This window comes from Balearica regulorum, chromosome 23, assembly GCF_011004875.1.
Source record: "Balearica regulorum gibbericeps isolate bBalReg1 chromosome 23, bBalReg1.pri, whole genome shotgun sequence".
Taxonomy (NCBI): Eukaryota; Metazoa; Chordata; class Aves; order Gruiformes; family Gruidae; genus Balearica; species Balearica regulorum.
In genome coordinates this window covers 4802218-4819194 of record NC_046206.1, presented here as the reverse complement: position 1 = coordinate 4819194, position 16977 = coordinate 4802218, and the positions used below count along the sequence as shown (strand labels likewise).

Genomic DNA, 16977 nt, shown 5'->3' with positions numbered 1-16977 from the left:
TTTCTTAGACTGCTGCCTTGCTCCGTTACGCTGTCCAATCCACTCCACCAGAGGAATTTTGCCCCTGCATTGCCAGATTCTCTCTGTCCAAAAGCTTTCTACCCTGAAGGCCAGCACAAGGAATTTCCAGCTGTCTTGTCATGATGCTGAAGATCCTTTATTTCTCCACATCTCCCTTCAGCTGCCTTTTCTGCTTTCTATTCAGGTTTGTTAGGACTTTTCTACTTTGAGTGAGGAAGTCTTAACCTTTAGATACTTCTCTTCTCACGTCACTGAGGCACCGGTTTCCGTCATCTTTAACTTGCTGTTTGATTGAATGCCCAGTGAGGTCAATGGGCATGCTCCCTTAGATTTCAACAGACTTCTTGATGGGATTTGTAACAGCAAAGTTGCGTACGGGGCCGTGGCATACCTCTGTAGGTGATTATTTGGCACCAATTATAGTATGTATACTCCTGTAAGACAGGGCTTTGGAGCAGCCAAAGTATTTTGTGAATACCATAGTCTGAGAGGTGATTTGCAACAACCAGAACACCCAGTTCCAAAATAGCCTCTATGATGAAGGCATGGATTGCCTCTGCTGTCTGGTTCGCTTTCTTCCTACTGCGCCGTGCTGGAAACTGCCCGCTCGTTTCCTTCTCCGTCAAGAGAGCTGTTGGTGAGCGTGGGTATCCAGTAGCGTGTGAATGTTGTTAGTACCTGCTCCGGTGAAGCACACAGCAGAAAAGACATGGACGGCAGATTTTTCAAAATAAAATAATAATATGAAAGAGGAAAAGTGACTGTATTAATTGGAAACATTTTGGTGCTCAGAGCAAGAAGGACAGTAAAGGGAAATAGCTTGTGGTATAAGGATACCTTGCAGCACTGCATGATAGAGCTTTTGTCCCAGTGTCAGTCTGGCTGGGCTCTACCCAAAGAGCTGAACTCCTGTTTTCTCCTGAATCGCAGTCCTTTCATGATTTACTACCTTGCATTTTACATTTCCACGCCGAGTCTTAAAATACTTGAAGATATAATCAGCGTATGTTAGAGGCCTGGCACATTTCATCTTCTAGGAACTGACCGGAACTCTTGAGATTGGTCTATTTCCTGTCTTTTCAAAATATTAAATTTGCAAATTAAAAATTTGCAAAATAATACATTATCAGAGCAAGAGTTCCTTTACCTTCTAAATAAACATAAGGCGCAAGGAAATGGCTTGTCCTGGCACTGGGTTTGTGCCATTATGTTAATCTTCCTCTTTAATTGCTACTTCTAACAATGATATTTTCCTGTATTTACACCACAACTCCTAAATAAACTTAGGCCTGCTGGACCGGCATTCATAGTCAGGAATAGGTTTTATCTCGGGAAGTTAGTCCTTGTAGCTGTCTGAGAAGATTTCTCAGCAGGCAGTGTGTTTCTAGCTGGGTGACTTATGAGCTGTGCTATTTCTTATTACCTTCTGTTTGTTTTTCCAGGCTGCAGACTCTTGGCTGTGGAACTGACATCCAGCAACACCAAGCCCGTGGTGCAGGAATTCCAAAGTGAGTGCTGCGGGGGCCCGCTGGCTGCTGGATGCGATGGCTGCACTGCTCTCTGCTTGGGGATTTGCATTGGTCCAAACAATTGAGAAAAAATTTTGCTTATTGCTCATGGTGTCTGGTTTCTTGGGGGAGGCAGGACTACCAAGAGCCTGAGATTCAGAAAAGCGCTTCAGAATATATCTGTATGTCTCCCCATTTAGCAAAGCACTTGATTGAAAAGGTTTATTGAAGTCCCCTGCAAGCCATTGGCATTGCAAAGTATCTGCCTAAGTGCTTTTTTGAACTGGATCCCAAAAGGAGGAAAGGCGGTCGCCTTGCAATTAATATACTGAAAAGGGGGTTGGGAAATCTATATTTTATCTTGGCCCTGCTACAGTCGTGCAATGCGATACTGGGTAAGCCACCTCTCAACCCTGCTGCGATGCCTTCTTCCGTAGAGGAGATGGAGATGACAATGCCTGCTTCAAAGGGGAGTGGGTTTGCTGAATCTATCCCCAGGCGTCGTGGTCCTCAGTACATTACCAGACACCACCCAGGGAGATTTTGCATCCCTGACTCACACTGTGGGCTCTGATTAGCAGCGAGACAGTGCTGTGGACTCACCCTGTCATAAGGTCTTGTTTGCCATAAGTTAGAGCCCGTAGAGAACAGTGTGTTCATTTCTCTCCATAGTTGATATCTGTTCGGCTATTATTTTTGCTGGCCAAAATCCATCTTCCCCAATAGCTCCTGGAACCCAGCAGTGTTTCTGTTTGTGAGGCAGATGAAAGAGAAGGCTTTGCTTTGTGGGCAGCATCTCCTAATAAAACACTGTGCAAGACTGCTTAAAGCAGAGCAAAAACACAGCTGCTTCCTATTAATCTGTATTTCCTTTATTTCTCCTGCTAGGTGTTGAGCTGTCCTGCATCATTAAATCCACCGTAACACCAGATCCCAGAATCGAGTGGAAGAAAATCCGAGATGGCGAAACCTCTTACGTATTTTTTGACAATAAAATGCAGGGTATGAAGATTCATTGTTCTTAGGCTTCCAAAACAGCCTCAGAAACAATACAATCGAGAACAAACAAGTCTGTAAAAGACAGGGCCTCTGGCTGTCTTGCTGCTTTCTGCTGGAACTAGAGTTCAGCAGTGGAAGTGCAAGATGGAGAGAGAGCAGGGACGTTCTCTGCTCTCTGCCCTCTCTCTGCCCTCGTTATTGGCAGTTCACAGTAGGGAGCCACAAAGAGCTGGAGCGAGATCCCAAGTAGGAGATACTTTTTGGGTAAGAAAGCAAATGCTACAGCTTGGGCCTTGCATGGTGCCTGGGCGTCTGAGCTCTCGGGACCAGACGCTGACCCCTCGTGTCTTTCCACGTGACATCTGAGGGCTCCACCTGTGCTTGAGAAGGGATCTCTGTCTTGAGCTGTCAGGGCTTACTGCTGAGGTAGCACGGCGATTTGCAGCATCCTGGGAGGACGTGATTAGAAGCAGACTCTTTGGCTGGACGGTGAATCTCAAAATGCAGGACTGCCGGCAGGGCTTGACTCCATCTGGAATTACTTCAGCACCTTAGATAGGACCAACAGCCACATCCCAATGAATTTTACAAAGATGACAAAACCTGACACTGTCTTGGAAGTCCAATTTTGCCACAATTTTTGAGATCTGGGATGGTGCTTTGTAGTTCATCCTCTTACATGGTTAGCAGCATTGGTTTCCTTTGTGGTCACTGGTGAAAGGAAGGCTCTTAACTTTAGAGCATCAGGTTCCTTTTAGGTGGTTCTCTTGACTCCAGAAAGAGCCCAAGCTCAACCACTTAATTCGGATGCCTAAAATTAGTCTGTGTGATCACCCTGAATTTTTTCTCTGTCTTTCCTTTGTATCAGGAGACTTTGTGACGCGTGCAGAAATTCTGAGCCGGACATCGCTGGTGATTAAAAACACCACCCGGATGGACACTGCCACATACCGCTGCGAAGTGGCAGCACCTTCTGATACGAAAACCATCGATGAGATTAATATCCAGCTCACAGTGCAAGGTATTACTTTAAACCCAGATATCTCTGCAAGAACTGCTAGCTAACAGAACAGGCTGTGGGTCTCCCCAGAGTCGAAACAGCAGCACTCAAAGTTGTTTAAAACCAGCTGGAAATAACGGAAAGTTTTGATGCCTTTGTAGCACAGACATCTTGGAAAGTATATCAGAAATTATTTAGTTCTACTCAGCAGTGCCATTCACATGGTTTGTGTCTTTCCCACAGTGAAACCTATGACACCTAGATGCACTGTGCCTAAAGCTGTACCTGTTGGCAAGACAGCCTCTCTCCACTGCCACGAGAACGAAGGGTACCCAAAGTCCACTTACAGCTGGTACCGCAACAGCGAACCTTTATCACCAGACACGAAATCGAACACCAAATTCCAGAATTCCTCCTACACCTTGAACCCCACCACAGGCACTCTGGTAATGTCCTTACATAACCAAGATTTGTTTTGCTGCATAGGTTATTTTTAAGGTCTCTTGTAAAAGAAAAGTCATTGTGTGGCTTTCAAGGAAGGTATAATTTGAAGAAGGTTAGGTGTTCTAAGATCTGAGTGACTTGAGAAAGGGAAGATTTATGATGGAAGATGATGTTTGGTTTTGACCACTGCTCATACCACTTGCCTTTTTAGAAAGAGGGAAGGAAGATGTCTCACAGCCCACTGTGAAGCCTGGGCGATGGAGAGTTGCTAGAAACATGCTTATACCCTCGCAGGTCCTTCTGTCTCTCACGTCCTGCTCCCCTCCTTTTCTCCTCACCAGGTTTTCCATGCCGTGCACAAGGGTGACACAGGCCGTTACTCCTGCATAGCAACAAATGATGCTGGCTTTGCCAAGTGCGAGGAGCAGGAGATGGAAGTCTGTGAGTGGCTCTACGTAATTTTCATCAATGCTGGTTAATATATCACCATAAATAAATTGCCATCGCCACAGGGAAAAAAGGGGGACATCCTAGAGCATTAAGTCTTTCTTGCTTTCTCATAGCCCCAAACACAGGAAGACAAAAAATCTAAAAATGCAGAGAACCATTGAAACACTGTTCAGATTCATGCACAGTTTTATTCTTAGAATCAGGGACTCACTAGTTCCCTATGAATTATTTGGATTTGCTTAGAATATTCAAGATATGTTATTTTAGCGTACGTAAAGCTAGAATATTGCTACTGCCTTAAAGAAATACTGGATGATGGCTTCTCTCTTTGCCAGATGACCTCAATATTGGTGGGATAATTGGTGGAGTCCTGGTGGTCCTAGCAGTTTTGGTACTCATCACTCTTGGTATCTGCTGCGCCTACAGAAGGGGTTACTTTGCAAACAGCAAAGAGAGCGGGGAAAGGTAAGCTGGGATTCAGAGTGTTCTCACACAAGTCCCTGTGCCCACAGCTAGCATGGAGTAGTCTGAAGGGTGCCAGAAATTGGTGGCTATAATGTATTTCAACACCAGAGTCGGACATGCTCCTTCCTAGTTCCCTACCAAAGACTACAGGCCAACCCCGTTCTTGAAGTATCCGATTCCCCACTGTAAACTCTGCACCGTGATGAAGGTTTATTTGCTAAGGGAGAATTTTGGTATGGCTCCTCTTGTGCTTGCTATCAAGACCAGAGAGAGGAGTGAAAGCCGTGCTCTAATATCCTCATACTTTGCACAGGAAGGAGGAACCAGCACAATTAAATGCCTACAGGTGTTTGTCCAATATAACCATATAACCTAGAGGTTATATGCTGTTGGCATAATGAGGTCTACAAATTAATGATCAGAGCTCACTGCACAATTAGTTTAAAGCATCAGGACATGCATAGAAAATATATGCAGAAGAGTAGGCTCTCTGCAGGAAATCTCACTAGTTGTGAGAACCTAAATTTGGGATTAAAAACAACCATTTTAGAATGCACATTGAAGTGTTAAAAACAACAGCATTAGCATCAGAAACAAGCCTTGATGTCCTTACAGAATCTGTAGAAGAGAAAATATATGTAAAACCAAAATTCGCACCAGATAGATTTGTTCCATCTTAAATGTTGCTTTTCAGCAGAAGTCCTGTCTTTTTTTTTTTTTTGGTTGGTTTGGTTTTCAGAAAAAGCTCCAAATATGCTATTTAAATACAGCTGAGGGTCGGCATACACGGGACTTGACAGTCAGGAATGAAAATTGAATTGCTATGGGATTGCAAACAAGTGGCGCTTCCTTACAACTAATGAAAATGCTGAAAGGCATCTGGCAGTGAAGGTTTAAAATGAACTTTGTAATTGCCACAGGAAACAATGCAGGAGGCGCAGAGAAAGGTAGTGCAGAGGGACCAGAGCAGGAGAACCCAGAAAAGAAGCAGTTAATCTCTTTGCAGAGTTAGTCTTGTGGAAACATGCAGCAATGTTTTTACCCTGCACTGAAGGGGAATTTAGAAAAAAATCCTAGTCATGACGAATGATGGAATACGCACAGATCTATCATTTGAGCAATGAGCTGGGTCTCTCTCTGCTTTCTTTTCATTCGGCTGCTCTTCCTCATTTTCATCTTTCTCAGCACCTCCCCTCCAAAACCCTGCAGTCTCCTTGTCCCAGAAATGAGATCTTTTCTTTTATTTCAGCTACAAGACTCCAGCAAAACCTGATGGTGTTAACTATATCCGGACAGATGATGAGGTAACAAATGATTTGCATTTAACATCTCTCTGTTTAGGAGAGGAAGAGGGTGGGCAGAGGACTTCTAGCTTTTTTAGGGCCTACAGACTTTCTTAGAGTGGGCACCACTCAGAAGGAAGGATGTAGAACAGAGAGAAAACAGAAGGGTGAAGAAGGCTGAGTCATTTCCTTAGAAATGATGAACAGTTTAAGTTGCCTTAAGTGGCTGATGCCAAGCGCTATCAAATGCAGCTCTGCTCTGTCATCTTATGGCTTGACCCCCTTAGGATGAGTTTCATTGGATTAAGTGGGCAGGCCATGATGCTTTTACAAGAGAATTTGCATTTTGGGATTTGAATAGATCACTAAAGCTTAAGATCAGAAAAAGCCTCTCCCTGTTAGCAGAGATACTGAAGAGGGAATGAGGAAGTCCCCTGCCATGCCTTGGTATGCCAGGAGGACAGCAGGAGAAGGAGCACCTGGCCAGTATGACGGGTCTCCCCATCTCCTTACCAGCTGGAAGGGGGTACTGCCTAGCCCGAGAGCTAGAAGTTATACAGATCAGATCTACGGGCACACTGCAGTTGAGGGCAGCGGGAACAAAGAGTTACCAGGAAAGCCGCTAGATCCTTTATACATCCCAAACTGCTTTGTTGCAGGGTGACTTCAGACACAAGTCTTCATTTGTCATCTAAGACGCCAAAAGAATATTGCAAACCAGCAAAAGCAAGTGTGAAAATACCTCCTCCAGGAACTCAAAGCAAGAGCAAAAGCTGAATTAAGTGCGCTTGGAAGAGTTTGGAACACACAAGAACTTGATAGCTAGCTATCTGTATATCTTTTTTTTCTTTGCCAAAGTTTAAAGTAATTCCTCACTGCCCAACTTGCATCTCCCCTGCCTCCGGAGATACCAACAGGATCACGTAAACCTGTCCTTGGACTAAGGAAGCGTTTTAATACTTCCCAAGAGACTGGGCTGTGGAAGTTTGTGGAATTGCCTTCTATTTGTGCTGCAGGGACACAGCCACAATGTGCAAACCAACCAGGGGAACAGCGTTAGGTAAACGTGTAGTAGATATTACTAGTACAAATTACTAGTAGACAAAAAAAGGTGCTGATAATGGCAAGAGACGGACTTTAAAGAATAAGAACTCTGTGCAAGGGGGAGTTTTCCTCTCAGCGGCTTGTTGCCTAGGCCTGGCTGGTGACTTTTACACGTTTGTGATTGTCTTGTGCTTTTGACTCTGACCGCTCAGGTGCAGAACGGGGTATCTGAACATCCTACAGTGACAGATACCGATACAGTAAATGCAACTAATGTTCTCAGCCCTTTTGTAAACTTACTGAATTCTCGTTACTCCATTTAACACAAAACGCGGGCAGAAGGATTGCTTCTGTTCACTGCTTTATAGAAAACTCATTGCACGCAGGTAACCCCTCATTCTAATCTGCACAAAGCAGGCTTGCCTCTTGCGTCTTTTGGTGTTTTAAAGAGGCTTATAGTGGAGGCAGAGAACCTAGTGCTAAGACATCCCTTTCAGGAAAATTAAAGCCAAATACTTTCGTGGGCTAAGATTGCCATAAAAGGTACTGAGATATCTTCCAGCTTTTTTACCTTCTGCATTTATTTTATAAAATCCCACATTCTAAATTTTTTGCAAAGATATATTTTGATTACTTCAGAAAAGGTAACATTTCTATTTAAAGTGTAAATACATGATGCCAGCAGGGTTTAAGTAATGTAGCTATTTTTTTTACTTTTTAAGCTACAGAGAGGAGCTCAAATGTCGCTATAGTATGGCGCACTCGGAGCATATCAGTATTATTGCAAAGCGTAATAAAAAACTGCAGGTGGAACAGCATCTCTTTCCTCTTAAGCTAGCTTCAGCAATTTCCTTGTCACAGGAGGTCTTACCAGAGACAGAACAGAGTCACTCAGGGATAGTTTTTGTAAATTTACGGCAGGAGCTATCAACTTTTTTATATATAAAACTTACTGTTCTTGCCAGTGACCAACACTTTGTTTTTGTTGTTGCAAGAAATATCCAGGGATGGCTTTTTGGATTCAGTTCCAACAAGGTGACAGAGTGACTTCAATGTTTGCTACCCCTCTGCAAGTTCCCTGAAGCACTAACACAGTGTGACACCTATGGCAACTGTACAGGTTTAAACTGCATAGCCAAGGCAACTGTTTCTGGAGTTGGGAAAACAAAAGCTCAATAACTAAAGCACTTTTGTAGTGTCAGTTGCAACTTTTCTCTAGATGGTAAAAGAAAAAAGGAAAGAAAAAAAAAAAAAAGAAAACAAATCTAGTTCTCTTGGCTTTAGAGAGAATAATTGGAAACACGTGGCTCCCAGAAACGTAGATGTTGATGGTGTTGAACAGCATTGGGTAATATAAGACTGCAAGATGTGGATGCAACACTAGAACTGTGCTGTGGTTTAAGAATTTTTTTTAATGTAGCAGAATTTAGTGTTTCTTGTATTTCCAATATGAATTGAGTTGTCTTAACTTTTCCTGTATATAGTATTTTGGATACTTGACGATTTGGACCGTCAGTGTTATTTTTTAGTGTTCTGCATTAATCTGCTTTGTTTCCTAGGGGCCTCGCTGGACATGCCATTGCTGCATTTGTTTTTGCCTAAACAAAGTGTTACCACTTCTCCTTTTGCTAATGAAAGTAAAAAATAAGGATGGGGCAGCAGTAACCATACATTCTCCGTATAACTCGGACATTACTAGTGCTATTTTGCAACTACATTATGGTTACCTTCTTAAGACACGCTCTTCAACCAAGCCACACAGTATTGTTCACTGGCTGCACGCTGCCTCTAATCATTATGACAGTAGTGAGCGTAACATTCCTTTGCACCTTCTGTATATCCACTACTCCTTTTCTATGCTGCTTTTAGGATACCTATAATAAGGGAGAGAAAGAAAACGTTTGAATCAGGGTGGCTCTGGGCACTATGGGAGCACAATCTACAGTCTCGCCATGAGCCAAAGGCAGCCTTCACGTGAAAAGCCAGCAAGCTAAGAATCAAGACTTATTTTTCAGTTCTAAAATGTGACAGTGGCATCTCTAACGAGAGAAGGGGAGATGATCCTCCTGATACAGCTCATGAGATCTGATTGATGGAATTCATTGTATCATTGTGAATAATATTCAGGTTTGTACTAATGTATTATGTTTAACTTTGCCAAGAATGTTTTACATAAATACGAAGCTATAAAGCATTCTTGTAGGTTTTTCATGTTTGGTTTTGGTTTTTAAACAGCCATATTATTGGAGGCTTCTGTTCCCAATTAAGTGAAATAAGGGAAAGTCTCTTCTGTCAGAGCACTCATTTACTTTGTATTGAGCTGAAGGTTACAGAAAGTCCAAGGTATGTTACTGTTTATCTGTTTATTGGACATTTGTCTATCCCTGGTTCTTCTCTCAAGAAGACAGATTAATGCTTACAGGGCTCATCTCAATACTGCTCAAGGACAGAACAAAAACCAGGAAAAGCACAAATTAGGAAATAAACTATTCCAATTTACCATTCAAAGTGGTTAAATGGTATTTTAAGGCAGGAGAGAAAGTACAAAATAAATGGATGTGGCCATAATTGACCATCGCTTAAGCCACATGTCGCCTGTTCCCAGATTTTGACTTTGGGAATAAAGTTTAACCACACTTGAAGGCTTCTCTGATCTTCAAAACAGAATAGGGAAAGTGAGGGCAAATTATGGGATTCCAGTGCACGAGGTAAGTGCCTCTGGAAGGGCTGTGGCAAAAGCACACTCAGCCTGTTTGTTTCCACTTCTGCAGAAAAGCCTACTCCATTTCTGTTGTGCATGCCTGAATGACAAACCAGCATGAATAAAACAGATTCCCTTTTCAAGTTTCAATGCAATCTAGGGCAAGAGCTCTGTAATAGAAGTTAACACCAGAAAACCTTCAGTTAGGTTAACGTGGCATCAGAGAGACTCAGGAGTGGTCAGATTCCAGCATTTACAATAAACAAGTTATCTGTGCAGAGCACAAAGCTATGCATATGACTTACCAACCTTGATTTTAGTGCGTTACTCATATCCTGCTTGCAGTCAAATTAGAGTCTATATTTAAAAGCTGCTGGATCCAACATTAATTGAACTGAGTGCCTAAGATACTGGCGACGTAGTAGAAGAGACTTTTGAGACTGTAGAAATCTATAGAAAAAAATAATTTCTCTGTCAGATCAAGAAGAAGAGAGAAGCTGTGGGTGGAATTAATTCTGTAACCATTTATTTTCATAAAAATTTTAATAGTTGGAAATAACACAGTTCAAGAATGGAAATATTCCATATAAAAGAACATGAAGGCTGTTCATACACACAGGAGTTTGCACAACAAATAAGAGGTGATGTAGCGTGCAATTACCAGATTTAGGGGTGTGGCAATGACAAGCTGTTTTACCTTTGTTCAAATTAAAGCAACTCTAATATATAACCAGGAGGGACAATGAGGGATCGAGTGAATAAGCTGAGCCACTCACTTCCCTGCAAGCTGCGATAAATGCATTTATCGCTGAGCTCGTGGCAACATTATGCTCTTACTTTCCCAAATGGACAAATTATACATCCTGTGAGTGAAGAGCAAGCCTCCCTTTATACTGCAGCTTTCGAGCACTCCAGTGAGCTTTGTCAACAAGCAGCAGCTTATAACACATACATGTGTTAATGCAGGCTTTGTATGCCCATCTTCTAGACAATTTCACGTAAAAACCAAAGAAGAATAGATAAGGAAGGAAGGAAGGATGCGTGCCCACAGTGATTTAAAGAGGAAAAGGACAGATATCAGGCAACATGATGATTCTGTACAAAAGTTCAATGAAAGGATCAGTTGTCTGGTTTCAGTGGAGTTCTCCGCTGGGACCGTCTCAGAGGGACACGTTGGCTGGTTTTTTTCTGTGCGGGGGATTCTACTTTCCACTCCCGTGGCAGGGATGGGCTGGAAGGAAGAAGGAGAATGACCATTTATCTTAAAGCACTTTATCAGTCTTTCTCACTGTGATTGCTGTTTCAGATCTGCGTTGAACTTACGGTTTCTCTGGTGATGTCAAACAGATAATATCTCTTCGCTCGTCCTCAGCCTCTTTCTTCTCTGCAAATAATATTTCCATATTTTAAAAAAATGCCACAGATTTGATCATTTGGGGTTGTTTCCCCCCTCAAGTTAAGAATCATAAAGATAACTTGCCTGGAGCTGAACCAGGCGTGTGCGTCAAGCTGATGTAACTGACCCCAGCACCAAAAGTCAAGTCATTAATGGTCTCTGAAAGAAAAAACCCACATATTAGCAGTCAGCTTGTGACATAGCTGGAGGGCAAGGCATGCTCTAGTAGAACACTTAAGTGTCACAGAGTAAGTACATCCAGTTAATTGCAAGCACACATAGATTTCTTTTCCAGCCCAGCAGATCTTAGTGTCTCCCATCCAGCCTCAAAACTATATGGTGAATCTGACGGGCCATCTGTGCGCATCAGCTTCATACTCCAGACTTACAGCCTGCCTTCTATGTGGAGGAAATTCATTTAAATACAGGATCTCAGTCATGCTCCTCCTTGTCCTACCTAGGTGGGAGAGCCACAGCTTCCTTCGAAGCTTTGCCATCTTTCATAACAAGATTCAGACTGGTTGCTTTGCCTAGTGAAGGCAGAATACAGGGCCTCTGAAGACCGACAAAGGACCCAAAGAGCTCTTTCTGCGAGGAACTGCCTGCAGCCAGACAAGAGGAATCACTTGACAAGGAAGCTAGGTAGAATTTAGCTTGCCTGAATAGGCTGTAGTTGTCAGCTGTCTCTTCCCTGTCATTTATCTCCGGAGAGATGTCACAATATTCAGATTTTACTTTACTCAACACTCTGTTTTATGCTCATGTTCCCCAGAATCCTTCACAAGGAATTAAGGTAGAAAGTGCTTTATAGGGCAGGAGTTGGAAACTCTGTCTGAAGGACTTCTCTCTACAGACTGAGTTTGCTCTTTAACTACTCTTCTGTCCTGGAAGGGAATCACTGAAGCTCGTAGTGGAAATCCAACTTGATCTCTCTGCCTTAGCTGGCCTCTGCATCTCTCAAGACTGACCTGGAAGTGTCCCTGATTTTGCACAGTGTGTGCCTTAACAAGTTACCTTGGTTAATAAGAAGTTTACGTGAAAGGAAGGAAGGAAGGAAGGAAATGGCAGAGAACTTTTATCAAGTAGGGCTTCCCATGCAACCAAAGGTGGAATCTTTACAACGTGTTTATGAACCACAGTGAAGCAATCTACACTTGGTCAGAACCCACTTAGCCATTCTCAAAGTAACGAGCAGGAGATGAGCAGGAGACCCAAACACAGCAGGGGAGAGAGTGACAGCCAGAACAGTCGAATGAGGTAAAGAGAAGAGATAGCTGTTCTTAACTTCTCAAGGACAAAATGTTTTACAAAGAACTGCATTTCCAATAGTTTTAGAATGATATACCAGAGAAATAAACATGTTTTATTTTGATTGTCTATCAGCCTGCAAGACCCAGCACCACCACGCAGATGGCTCAACACACGCTAACCGAAGTGATGATACTGCTCCGTACAGTTTGTCTCTCCACTGAAGGACACGTGCTGCCTCAAAGCAAAGTAGGAATTCAGCCCTAGTACAACTGCAGATTAACGTTCTTCCTCCTTTTTCACCATATGGTGCTTAAGAGAAACAGCCATGCAAGCTTCCAGACAGAGATATGGCGCTTAAAGATTTCTGCTCTCTAAAAACATGCCCCCAATTTTTTTGCACCAAGATTGTTGCTTGTTGCTCAGGCAGCAAAGAGAAACATTGAGGCAGACAAATCTAGCCAAACAGTGGAGCATACAGGGAAGAGAAGGGTCAGATTTTCCAGTGGATGCACATCACTGCCGCTGCTTTGCTCCTGCCTGCTCTTGGATGTCAGGTATTTGCAGACTGCCGCACAGCTGACTGCCTTACTGGCTACATGTCGTTTGCTCTCCTGTGTGCGTGCAGGTCAGGTGTTTGCATAGATACAGGCAGAGTGCAGCCGGATAGCTATGCTTCTGGAACATCGACCCCTCCCCGCAACGATTCACAACTGCCTGATAAGAGATGACCTGTCAGGCACTCACCTATACTCCCAACTTAACTCCAGAGCTCCAGAGTAAGGGCGTACATCACACTCACAATTTGCACTACAACGGAGATGCCCTAAAGGAGTTCAGCAGTGAATTGACATAAAGGAAGGGAATCTACTGCTGGAACTCAGCTCCATTTGTGTTTTACTATAACTGCCTCTTGCGCTTGCAGAAAACGACACTGCAGAATGCTGCAGGGCTGTCAGAGAGCATTCCAACAATTCCTAACTTTTGAAGGTCAGGTTTTGTGAGATTGCAATTCAGCTGCAATGGACGTATGCACAGCAGACTCTCGCAATTTGTGTATTAAAGATTCCTCTCTGTGTATTTTTACTTTAATTTCCACAGCAGAGTGAAGGAAACAAATGATTCCTTCTCCAATGTTCAGTTCTTTCTTAGGGTAGAACGCACACACACTCAGAAATGACTGTGCAGGTTATTAACCCCACTTGAGCAGATCTCTCTGTTCTCTTGCAATTGTCACAGCTCACTGCCTGCTCTAGAAGCAGGTCATAGCTCAGCTGAGATCTTTTGTTTGGACAACAGGAACCCACCATCTTAGAGCTGAAAAGGACCAGACCCTCAGTATTTCCCTCCACAGCAGGGTTCTGTAATTCAGTCTCCAAATGCTAAGCTACGCTTCCAGAGTTAAGGAGAGCAAGTGTCTCAATGCAACAGAATCTTGCACACTTCGGGCAATGCCCAAAATAAATGCTCTCCTGCACTGACTCCATATTATAATACCCTGTGACATGTAAATTGAGACTGTAGTGGACGGTCTCTTCCTACGTACGTCATTCATCCGAGACCTTCAATTTCAGAACAGTTCTTATTTACTACAGTCATTTAGATAAATACATAATCTATAGCTATCAATGACTAATTTTCTCTGCTCATTAGGGGAGCCATGTATTGCTACCTCCCTCAGAGAACGAGTGTCCAATTTGGAAAGGGTTCCTTTGAGTTATACTTACGATCTGGTGTGCTGATTGCACGGCCCACCACAGAAACAGTTTCTCCAGTAGAGTGTTGATTCAGGCTTTGAATTGATACTAGAAATAACAAGGAAATAATTAAGAATAGAAATATATTCACTCAGAGACCTCAAGGCTCTAACAATCAGGCTGTGTCAACTAGATCTAGTCCAATGGAGATCAGTTTGCAGCAAGATTCCTACCTCGCTTGCTGCCAGCTGCACTTGATGGAAGTGATAAAGCCGATAAACTTCCTCCAACACTCTTGCTGCGTTGCTTGCTTCTGGCTTCCATCGCTTTCTTGGCAGAGTTCAGGATGGCAAGCGTGCTCAAAGATCCTGGCCTACAGGGCAAAAAACATGACAGAAACCGAGGGATTTCCCTCTGCAAGCCCAGGTAAGATACATGTAATGAGGAGAGAGATCTGTCCCCTCCCAATCCCTTATGATCTTAAGCATCAACTGTAATGGAGAAGATTGTGCTGCAACATTGGTGATGTTCACACCACTAAGCAAGCAGTGGAAAAGCAAAGCAATCGCCCTGCGGAATATCGTAACTGGTAATACAAACAGAAACCCATACCTGTGACTGCGTAACGGCTGCTTCGGAACATCAGCACTAGGTGTAGTAAATTCGGAAGGCACAGAGGAAGGACTTGACCTAGATGGCAAGGACTGTCTCCCACTTACAGGAGACTGAGCATTATTATTCCAGCCACCAGAAGGTACAGCTGTCTCCAAAGATGGAGTTTGCTAGAAGAAAATAGGAGAAAAGATCATGTCTAACGATGGATACAAGTGCAGAAAACCTTCGATATAAGATGCTCAGAACTACACGCCGTGTGATTAAGAACTGCCCTGTGTGCAATGGACGTAAAGGGGTGCTAGGAAGAAAGAATTTATTGGCCAAAATTTTAACAAGAAGTGAACAGGAAGTTTTGATGGGATACATATGTCCTAGTTGAGAGGTCTAGATATAGGTGCTCTTTAAAGCCAGCAGAGAGAGGAAGGTACTTCCAGAGTAGAAGGCATCTCATCTTAACGTAGGTATCTAAAATAGTTCAGGACAGTTGACCCAAGCACATACTTATTTCTTTATACTGACATTAAAAGAGGATCTGCATGACTAGGATAGATTTAAGTTTCCACTCTGTATGCACCTAAAGTCAGACAAAAGGAATCCTTTTCTTTTTGACCCATTTATCATCTTTAGCACTCTGGGAACAGAGCGCAATACATGTAAGCACAGCCAGTGGCAAACTAGACTTGGTTTTCCCTTTAAATAGAATTATTTTTACATTAATTGTTTGCTGCTCCTCTTTGGCTAACGTGTGTTGTTGTCATCCTAAGCGTATTAAATGAGTCTGAAACCAAAGCTTCTGTCAGCAAATGCAAAGAGGTAGGAGAGCATTACATAACCATTCTGTTAAGAGTGCTGTAACAAGGTCCACAGACATACAGATTCTGGGTGTTACGTGTACGCAAACTTTAACAGCAGAGACAGTACGTGTAGGGAGTTAATGGCGCCAACCTCTGCCTGCGCTGCCGAGACCTGCTCTTGGTCTGACTCCGTCTCCCTGGCCAGCTGCTCTTCATATTTCTTCATATCGTACTCCAGCTCGGCTGCCAGCTGCTTGTCCACAGCAAAGAAGTCTTTGATTTCATTTCGGTAATCCTGCATCATTTCCTGGAGCAATAAGGAATGTTTAAACTCTTTCAGAAATCTCTCCTGACTACTGATTCATGTCTCCATTCAGATCACAGCTGCTTTAAGTGCAAAAGGAAATACCAGTTGGTAGAGCAGAGGTGTTTTTAACAGACTAAGAGTTTTGATTCCAATTTGTACTTCAGAACATGAAAAAGCTTTCCAGCATTCAAGCTTTCTGCCCACATTCCACTGAGGAGGCTCACACGTAACACACTCTGAGATCCTTATCTAAAATCCCTCCACCTCCTACATTATTTAACACAGTGGCAGTGTCACAACATCATATGCCTTCTAAATTTCCTTCTAAGAAGGGTGTTCGTTCCATTACTGGTTGCACATCTAACACATTAACTCAAGAGAGGAAAAAAAAAACACAAGAAGAAAACACTTCCCTTACCCGTAGGTAGTTCATAAGGTCCCTAAGAGCTGGGATCCTCTTCTGCTCCATTAAAGACTTCAGTGATGTGATTATTGGGATGATATTTTCTACAAAGTTCTTCTTTTGAACCTTTGAACAAGGCAAGAACAGTTACACGATGCGATAAAAGAGAAGCCACTCTGTGGTTAGATGAATGGCCAACATGAGAGGAGTTACCACTCCACAGCAAGGAAACTACCACAATTAAGCCTGCTCTTACGCTGCACTTGTGTACACGGGCTTTTAACCTTAGTGGAATCTTTCAGGATAGATCCCCAAGCCAGTCAATTCTCACATTGAAGGCAAATTGCCAAAAGGTGCACCAAAACACATTGTTATGCTCAAATGCTTTACCAATAAGAGATCCGTGGAACAAATTTAGCCTAGCATAGCTTCACTGCTTCAGAGGAAATGCATTTAGGATCACTCCCACTGGCCCCTCAAGTACAAGCAAACTTCACAAATCTAGCCTTAATGTTTCGTTCTTACAACACACAGTGCTTCCACTGGTGCCCTCAGATCAGAGTGGGCCTACAGAATGGACAACGACAGTATGTCATTGGCAT

At 43.1% G+C, this 16977-nt stretch overlaps 2 protein-coding genes across 4 annotated transcripts in view; one reads left to right on the top strand and one right to left on the bottom strand.

The window, feature by feature from the left end:
* Positions 1–9408, top strand: part of JAM3 (junctional adhesion molecule 3) — a 31788-nt gene extending 22380 nt beyond the window's left edge. Inside the window, exons 2-9 of the mRNA XM_075774468.1 lie at positions 1464–1529; positions 2418–2531; positions 3397–3549; positions 3772–3974; positions 4314–4413; positions 4758–4887; positions 6137–6191; positions 6830–9408. Of these exons, the coding sequence (XP_075630583.1) occupies positions 1464–1529; positions 2418–2531; positions 3397–3549; positions 3772–3974; positions 4314–4413; positions 4758–4887; positions 6137–6191; positions 6830–6865 (857 nt within the window). The 3' untranslated portion in view covers positions 6866–9408. The remainder of the gene's footprint in view (positions 1–1463; positions 1530–2417; positions 2532–3396; positions 3550–3771; positions 3975–4313; positions 4414–4757; positions 4888–6136; positions 6192–6829) is intronic.
* Positions 9409–10266: 858 nt separating this feature from the next.
* Positions 10267–16977, bottom strand: part of NCAPD3 (non-SMC condensin II complex subunit D3) — a 28535-nt gene continuing 21824 nt past the window's right edge. For 2 of the 3 annotated variants that reach the window (XM_075774452.1, XM_075774454.1), the window contains 8 exons: positions 16391–16501; positions 15817–15972; positions 14869–15038; positions 14490–14629; positions 14287–14364; positions 11396–11470; positions 11239–11299; positions 10267–11146 (listed from right to left, as the gene is read on the bottom strand). In XM_075774452.1, the coding sequence (XP_075630567.1) occupies positions 11035–11146; positions 11239–11299; positions 11396–11470; positions 14287–14364; positions 14490–14629; positions 14869–15038; positions 15817–15972; positions 16391–16501 (903 nt within the window). In that variant the 3' untranslated portion in view covers positions 10267–11034. The remainder of the gene's footprint in view (positions 11147–11238; positions 11300–11395; positions 11471–14286; positions 14365–14489; positions 14630–14868; positions 15039–15816; positions 15973–16390; positions 16502–16977) is intronic. The other variant, XM_075774453.1, reaches the window with a different exon arrangement.